This window comes from Leptodactylus fuscus, chromosome 7, assembly GCF_031893055.1.
Source record: "Leptodactylus fuscus isolate aLepFus1 chromosome 7, aLepFus1.hap2, whole genome shotgun sequence".
NCBI classification, from domain to species: domain Eukaryota; kingdom Metazoa; phylum Chordata; class Amphibia; order Anura; family Leptodactylidae; genus Leptodactylus; species Leptodactylus fuscus.
Window position 1 is genome coordinate 132237029 of NC_134271.1, and position 8690 is coordinate 132245718.

Consider the following 8690-nt stretch of genomic DNA (forward strand, 5'->3'; position numbering starts at 1 on the left):
ATGTGTATGTGTCTTCAATGCAGCAGAGACAATTTGCTACTTTGTGAAGCAGGTTATCTCTCATGGTAGGAAAGGAATTGGTATATTACAATTAGGGTTGAGCTGATCATGAGAATTCAGGATCCTTTTTAAAATCTGATTTTCGATCATTTTCCAGCTGATCCCAATTGTGAAATTTGCTCAATCGCTGATCAGGATACGATCTTTCCCGATCCTGGTCGCTCAACCCCAGTTACTTTTAGAGATGAGCGAACAGTAAAATGTTCAAGGTTCGATATTCTTTTCGAGTAACCCCCCAATATTCGACTACTCAAATCGAATATCAAACCCTATTATAGTCTTTGGGGGGAAAATGCTCTTTTCAGGGGAAGGCAACGATCGATCAAATTATACTTACCAAGCCCACGAGTGAGGGTCGGGCTGGATCCTCCGAGAAGTCTTCTCCGTGCAGTGTCCCTGCAGCATCTTCTGGCTCTTCATTCACTCTGCCAGGCATCGGGCCTGGACAGAGCCGACTGCGCATGCCCGCACTACAAGCGGACATGCGCAGTCTGCTCTGCCCAGGCCCGATGCCTGGCAGAGTGAATGAAGAGCCGGAAGACACCGCGGGGAAGCTGCATGGAGAAGACTTCTAAAGGTAGGAGAAGAACCAGCATTGATTGGCTGACTGTATAGCATTCGGCCAATCAATGCTGGTTCTCCATCGAACTTTTACATTCGAATAGCGAGTGGTACTCGATCGAGTACGAGTATTTCGAATACCGTAGTATCGAATACCTACTCGATCGAGTACTACTCGCTCATCTCTAGTTACTTTATGTTTATGGAGTAAGGTTGAGTCGATCTTGAGATTTCAGAATCGTTTTTAAAATCTGATTTTTGATCATTTTCCAGCTGATCCCAATTACGATCGTGAAATTTGTTCCGATCTTTCCCAATCCCAATTGCTCAACCCCAATTACAATCAACATGCTTGATCCATATCACCAATGACATATTCCATTTGATAAGGGACAGGAAACCCCCCATATGCATTATATAGTTGGTCAAACCCACCAAAAATATCAGGTTAGTCTGACTTTCATGTAAAGTACATGTGGCACTTAACATTGATAAGTCTCACATTGATGGCATATTTTTTTGTAAGCACTGTACCTTATTTATTGTGTTAAAATTAATGTTTGTCTTTGCTGCTCTAATGTAGTGAAAATCTCAGAGGAAAAATGTCACTTACTTTTAATAATCTTTTGAATGTTAGTGCACTAGCAGTATGTAATATAGCATGTGCTTGTATACACTTGTTTACAATGTGTTAGGAACCAAATACAGTATAGAACAGATAATTAGTCCCGGGCAACCTGACTTTTCTGCACATCAAACACCCTCCAAACTGGAGCAGAACCAGACCATAGGGGTCTTCGCCAGAGCTCCTGATGGTGGAGATGGACTGGTAAAATCTGGGACCTAAAACTGCAGCCATCCAGAGAGCGTCACACACACAATGGCCCCCAAGTCATAGCAGGACCCAGAAACCCAAAAACCACTCGCCTAGGAGGGTGTAATAATAGTAGTGTGCCAGAAGATGGCAGAGGCACTGCAGAGTAGTTGTAGTAATCAGGTCGATAATTAAGAGGTCACACAGTTTCCAGGGATGAGACAGGACATAGTCTAACAAGCTGGGTCACACACTAGAGGTCATGTGGCACAGAAGGATGAAGCAAATGGGAAGTCAGGCAAGCTGGGTCATACAAAGGAAATCATGAGGTACAGAGTCGCAGGGCAAGGAGAGGAGGACTGGGGGGCAAGCAGGGTCATACACAGGAGACAAACAGCAGATATAGAGTAGGAGGTCAGGAAACAAAGTCAGGGGCAACAGGAATGCAGAGTGAAGCTGATACAAGGAAATCTGAATAACCAGCAGCGAGCTAGAGCCAGACTTAAATAGCCTCCAGCTCGCCGCCTGACCCTGGAAGTCCGGGTTCCCAGTTGGAGACCAGCAACCCCCGCAGGCTATTGCAGAGGTTCCAGTCCTCCCCTGAAGGACCCAGAAGCATTGGACCGGCCCACACATAAATGCGGGCAGGCAGCCTCCGTGCACTGCAGCAGCAGCTCCGGTCCAGCTCCTAACAGAATGACTGTTATCAACTTTTTGTGTGGACATGTTGGAAACTGATTACTCTTTTACAGTTGCATCCATCCAAGGTCATGTGTGCAGTGACTGACAAAGTGTCCACTTCTTTATGACGCGTCTATCCACTATTTGGCTTAAGTTAAGTTTGCTCTTTTGTAGGTATAATTTGTGCAGATTTTCCTAACTATTTCTCTGTGTTATGTTTAGGGATTACTTCTCTACAAATCTCCTGAATTCAATAAGACAATGGTAACAGAATTCATACTTCTGGCATTCTCGAATTTAGAGAATTTGCAGATTTTGCTTTTTATCTTTGTCCTGTTGGCATTTATATCTTGTTTTGCTGGGAACAGCGCCATACTTATCCTAGTAAGATCTGAAAGCTTGCTCCATACACCAATGTATTTTTTCATTAGCGATTTTGCTCTTTTGGAAATAATATTTGCATGTGTAACTATTCCTAAACTTTTAGCTAATTTACTGGGCGCTAGCAGGAAGATATCATTTACTGGATGCTTTGCCCAATTATATGCATTCAATTCTTTTGGAATAGCAGAATGTTATCTTCTGGCAGTCATGGCTTTTGATCGGAATTTAGCCATTAACAGACCTTTGCATTATTCCAATATAATGAACAACGCTCTTTGTACGATACTTGCAGTCTCCCCGTGGGTTATTGGCTTTGTCCTAGCTGCCATACCTACCACGTTTACAGCTAAACTGGAGTTTTGTGGACCTAATGAAGTCAACCATTTCTTCTGTGATTTGTCTCCATTGCAGAATATAGCATGCTCAGATCCTTTAGTCAACATCAGCGCCCTAGTCATAATTGTAGTGACTGTATTTGCCAGCATGCTCCCATTTATGATCATTTTAGGATTCTACCTCCACATTATTGCCATCATCTTGAAAATTAAAGGCATTATAGACAAACAGAAAGCCTTCTCTACCTGCTCATCTCACCTTATTGTAACTTGCTTGTTCTATGGGTCAGTCATTGTGGTATATGGTAAACCCAAAGGAAGTCAACAAGACAAATTCTTTGCTCTCATATACACGGTTGTTATTCCACTAGTAAATCCATTTATTTATACTTTAAGAAATAAGGATGTGAAAGCAGCTCTAAGAAAATCAAAGTTACTAAGAAGTCTTGGTCTGATTAATGGGGAATTTAATTGAAAATTGACAACCAGGACTCCTGTTGATCAACATTTAGAAGAGGGCTCTTCATAGAAAACCTAGCACTTGCACCATACATTGTACAGCAGCTGTTCTTGGTATCACAGTTCAGTCCTTTTAACTTGAATGACCATGTGTCCAATCAACGTGAAGACACATGGCCTGTCAAGTGGAAGTGGGGCTCAAGGAGCACCACTTCCACATGAAACAGCTGATCAGTAGGGGTACTTGGTGCTGTACTCTGCTGAATTTCAATTGATGACCTATCCTAAGGATAGATCATCTGATAAGCCTGGAAAACCACATTTAGATTAGCCTCATTCTAATGATCACTGTAGATTTCTATAGTTAGAAAATTTAAATTTCAGCAAAAACAATAATTAATAGAGATGAGCGAACAGTAAAATATTCGATATTCGTTTCGAATAGCCGTTCAATATTTGACTATTCGAATGAATATCGAACCCCATTATAGTCTATGGGGAAAAATGCTTTGTTTCAGGGGATCCCACCATTTGACTCAAGAGGGTCACCAAGTCCACTATGACACCCCAGGAAATGATACCAACACCCTGGAATTCATCTGTGACAGCAGGGGAAGCATGTCTGGGGGCATCTAACATGCCCAATTCACTGTATTATGTCGGGATCCCTGTCAGCTTGCGATATTCGTGAGCTGACTTTTTCCCATAGGAATGCATTGACCAACATTGATTGGCATATGTCATACAGAGTACAGCATTTGGCCAATCAATGCTGGTTCTACCGGAGGATCGTCTGTGAGGATCAGAATGGAGTCTAAGGGTGCATGCACACTGAGTAACGCCGGGCGTGTATGAGAGCCGTACACGCCGGCGTTACAGAAGGGCTGCCGAACACTTCCCATTCACTTCAATGGGAGCGCTTGTAAACGCCGCTGTTACGAGCGCTCCCATTGAAGTGAATGGGAAGTGTTCGGCAGTCTGCCGTAATGCCGGCGTGTACGGCTCTCATACACGCCCGGCGTTACTCAGTGTGCATGCACCCTAAGATCGTATCAGAATGGAGGCTGCTATGGACTGCTCTTAGACTCCGCCTCCACTCGCAGAACCAGTGTTGATTGGCCGAAAGCTATAGCATTTGGCTAATCAACGCTGGTCAATGCATTCCTATGCCGAGATGTAGCAGTGCTGCAACTGCTACACTGGAAATTTAGCAGAGCAGAGTGTGCGCTGAACCTGCTGCACACTCAGCTCTGCTGCATCGGACTGCTACATCGGACACTGCAACATCGGCAAGCACTGCTACATCGGAGATGAAGCAGAGCTGGTCGTTGGCTGAGCTCAGCTACTCTGGAGTAGCAAGCTGAGTGCATGGCCTGATGTAGCAGTGCTGGCCAATTTAGCAGTGTCTGATGTAGCAGAGCTGAGTGTGCAGAAGGTTCAGCGCTCACTCAGCTCTGCTAAATCTCCAGTGTAGCAGTGCCAGCACTGCTACATCTCAGCATAGGAATGCATTGACCAGCATTGATCACTCAGTTTTTGAAGATCTGGATACATTTGGATGGACCTAATGGACTGCTAATTTGGGACAAATACCTGGTCACTACCCCTCCCTTTGCTCCTTACACTAACCTCTCTCTTTTACCCTCTGTCCCCCCTCCCCCCTCCTTCATTCTTATTTTCCATATTATGTCTCGACTTGATGCAAATTGTGTCTTTTAGGCTTGCTTATTTTCTAATTTACTGAATGGACTTTCAAATGTTTAACAGGTTCACCTTGGACGTCAATGGACTCATAGACTGTTTCAAATGATCCTCTGTATTTCAGAGACTTTGTTCATGAGTTACTTTGCATTCAGTGACTGTAAAAATTGTGTAATTGCTTTTTGAGACATTCTCTTTGTTCATGTATCTTTTTCTAACAAAAAAAAAAATAAAAATCTGTATTAACAAAAAAAAATTTAGGAGGGCATGCATGGTCTAATAAATCCCTTTACCTCATCCTCTCCCTAAAGAGAGAAGCTATTCCTTCTGACCCATATCTAGAGCTCTCACACAGCTAGCCAGTAGTCCACTGTATACTGATGAGAGGCAAAAACCTCCAAACCGCTACCTACCTTTTAGCTAATTTACTGGGCGCTAGCAGGAAGATATCTTTTATTGGGTGCTTTGCCCAGTTATATGCATTTGATTCTTTTGGAGTAGCAGAATGTTATCTTCTATTAGTTATGGCTTTCGATCGGGATTTAGCCATTAGCAGCCCATTGCATTATTCCGGAATAATGAACAGAGCTCTTTGTATTGAACTTGCAGCAAGCCCATGGGTTATTGGGTGTGTTATAGTTGCTATACCTACCATATTTACAGCGAAATTGGAGTTTTGTGGACCCAATGAAATTGACCATTTCTTCTGTGATTTGGCTCCAGTGCAGGATTTAGCGTGTTCGGATCCTTTTGTCAGCGGTCTGGCCACAACTTCTTCAGCTATATTTGCCAGCATGCTTCCATTTCTGATCATTGTAGGATTCTACCTCCACATTATTGTCACCATCTTGAAAATTAAAAGCACCATAGGCAAAAAGAAAGCCTTCTCTATCTGCTCATCTCACCTCATTGTAACTTGCTTGTTCTTTGGCTCAGTTATTTTTGTATTTGGTAAGCCCAAAGGCAGTCAACAAGACAAATTCTTTGCCCTTGTCTACACTGTCATAATTCCACTAGTAAATCCATTTATTTACACCTTAAGGAACAAGGATGTCAAAGCAGCTCTAAGGAAATCAAAGTTATTAAGAGTCCTTGGTCCGATTAAGATTAGCCACATTCAGCAATATCATTGAAAAATGTATTGATATAAAAAGAAATTTTAGCAGCAATATGAATTAACATTTTATTCTAGTGCCAGTGCCAGCCATTTGTCCCTAATAGCTGCCAATAGATATTGGAAATTGTTTTCCTAATTGTGGCCAGGGTATCAGGCAGGGACACTACATACATGAAAAGGTAACAATAATAGAGATGAGTGAACAGTAAAATGTTCAAGGTTCGATATTCGTTTCGAGTAGCCCCTCAATATTCGACTACTCGAATCGAATATCGAATCCTATTATAGTCTATGGGGAGAAAATGCTCGTTTCAGGGGTAGGCAACGTTTGATCAAATTACACTTACCAAGTCCACGAGTGAGGGTCGGGCTGGATCCTCCGAGCAGTCTTCTCCTTGCAGCGTCCCCGCGGCGTCTTCCGGCTCTGAATTTACTCTGCTAGGCATCAGGCCTGGGCAGAGCCGACTGCGCATGCCCGCACTACAAGCAGACATGCGCAGTCGGCTCTGCCCAGGCCCGATGCCTGGCAGAGTGAATGAAGGGCCGGAACAGCCGGAAGACACCGCGGGGAAGCTGCACGGAGAAGACTTCTAAAGGTAGGAGAAGAACCAGCCTTGATTGGCCGACTGTTTAGCATTCGGCCAATCAATGCTGGTTCTGCATCTAACTTTTCCATTCGAATATTGAGTGGTACTCGATCGAGTACGAGTATTTCAAATACCGTAGTATTCTATCGAATACCTACTCAATCGAATACTACTCGCTCATCTCTAAACAGTAATCATGTTTCTGACAAGTCTCAAACTGTAGACAGTTCCTGCATTAATTGTTGTAAATCACATACCTTCTGCTCAATCCATTCCTAGTTTTGGATTTAAAAAAAAGGCAACAAAATCTGCAACAAAAAAAGCTGCATTTCTGTAATGTGGGGCCTTAGTCTTAAGGTCGTCTTGGACAGTTAGACTACCACAAACAAATTGTTCTTTCTTAAAAGTATATTCTAGTACCAATCCAAGTTCATACTGAAATAAATATTCCCTGCATCTATAACTTCTGGGGTTGGCACACAGATTTTCAATTGGATAAAATTAGAGATGAGCGAACAGTGTTCTATCGAACTCATGTTCGATCGGATATTAGGCTGTTCGGCATGATCAAATCGAACACCGCGTGGTAAAGTGCGCCATTACTCGATTCCCCTCCCACCTTCCCTGGCGCCTTTTTTGCTCCAATAACAGTGCAGGGTAGGTGGGACAGGAACTACGACACCGGTGACGTTGAAAAAAGTAGGCAAAACCCATTGGCTGCCGAAAACATGTGACCTCTAATTTAAAAGAACAGCGACGCCCAGCTTTGCGTCATTCTGAGCTTGCAATTCACCGGGGACGGAGGTTTCCGTCCAGCTAGCTAGGGCTTAGATTCTGGGTAGGCAGGGACAGGCTAGGATAGGAAGGAGAAGACAACCACAACAGCTCTTGTAAGAGCTAAATTCCAGGGAGAAGCTTGTCAGTGTAACGTGGCACTGACGGGCTCAATCGCCGCAACCCAGCTTTCCCAGGATCCTGAATGGAATACACTGTCAGTGTATTCCCGTATACCCGATATATACCCCCGATACCCGTTCCAATGGTGTGCCCCCCCACCTTCACCCCAGAAATACCCTGCAAGTCCCCTAGCAATAGAATTGGGGCTATATACACCCACTATTTTTGCTACTGCCATATAGTGCCATTGTCTGACTGGGAATTCAAAGAATATATTGGGGTTACGTGCACCCACAATTTTTACTACTGGTATACAGTGCCAGTTTCTGACTGGGAATTCAAAGAATATATTGGGGTTATAAATACCCTCATTTCTTACTACTGCCATATAGTGCCAGTTTCTGACTGGTAATTCAAAGAATATATTGGGGTTATAAATACCCTCATTTCTTGCTACTGGTATATAGTGCCATTGTCTGACTGGGAATTCAAAGAATATATTGGGGTTACGTGCACCCACAATTTTTACTACTGGTATACAGTGCCAGTTTCTGACTGGGAATTCAAAGAATATATTGGGGTTACAAATACCCTCATTTCCTGCTACTGCCATATAGTGCCAGTTTCTGACTGGGAATTCAAAGAATATATTGGGGTTACAAATACCCTCATTTCTTGCTACTGCCATATAGTTCCAGTTTCTGACTGGTAATTCAAAGAATATATTGGGGTTACGTGCACCCACAATTTTTACTATTGGTATACAGTGCCATTGTCTGACTGGGAATTCAAAGAATATATTGGGGTTATAAATACCCTCATTTCTTGCTACTGCCATATAGTGCCAGTTTCTGACTGGGAATTCAAAGAATATATTGGGGTTATAAATACCCTCATTTCTTGCTACTGGTATATAGTGCCATTGTCTGACTGGGAATTCAAAGAATATATTGGGGTTACGTGCACCCACAATTTTTGCTACTGGTATATAGTGCCAATTTCTAACTGGGAATTCAAAATGCGCAAGGCTCCCGGAAAGGGACGTGGACGAGGCCGTGGGCGAGGTCGGGGGAATGGTTCTGGGGAGCAAGGTA

General features: G+C 43.2%; 2 protein-coding genes across 2 annotated transcripts; both read left to right on the forward strand.

Moving 5' to 3' along the window:
* The first annotated feature begins 2377 nt into the window (after positions 1 to 2377).
* LOC142213351 (olfactory receptor 6N1-like) lies at positions 2378 to 3310 on the forward strand. The gene has a single exon (XM_075281666.1). It carries the CDS (start codon positions 2378 to 2380, stop codon positions 3308 to 3310), a length of 933 nt encoding a protein of 310 aa, XP_075137767.1.
* Positions 3311 to 3467: 157 nt separating this feature from the next.
* LOC142213352 (olfactory receptor 10A7-like) lies at positions 3468 to 6128 on the forward strand. The gene is made up of 3 exons (XM_075281667.1): positions 3468 to 3534; positions 5120 to 5166; positions 5469 to 6128. The coding sequence occupies exons 1-3, from the start codon at positions 3468 to 3470 to the stop codon at positions 6126 to 6128; spliced, it is 774 nt and encodes a 257-aa protein (XP_075137768.1).
* Positions 6129 to 8690: the final 2562 nt, after the last annotated feature.

Excerpts from the sequence above, each read along its gene's own strand:
- LOC142213352 (XM_075281667.1), top strand. The coding sequence starts at position 3,468 with ATGGCCTGTCAAGTGGAAGTGGGGCTCAAGGAGCACCACTTCCACATG. Across the intron at positions 3,535-5,119 it reads GAAACAGCTGATCAGTAGGG|AGACTTTGTTCATGAGTTAC; the intron begins GTACTTGGTGCT and ends TCTGTATTTCAG. Across the intron at positions 5,167-5,468 it reads TCAGTGACTGTAAAAATTGT|TTATATGCATTTGATTCTTT; the intron begins GTAATTGCTTTT and ends TGCTTTGCCCAG.
- LOC142213351 (XM_075281666.1), top strand. The coding sequence starts at position 2,378 with ATGGTAACAGAATTCATACTTCTGGCATTCTCGAATTTAGAGAATTTG.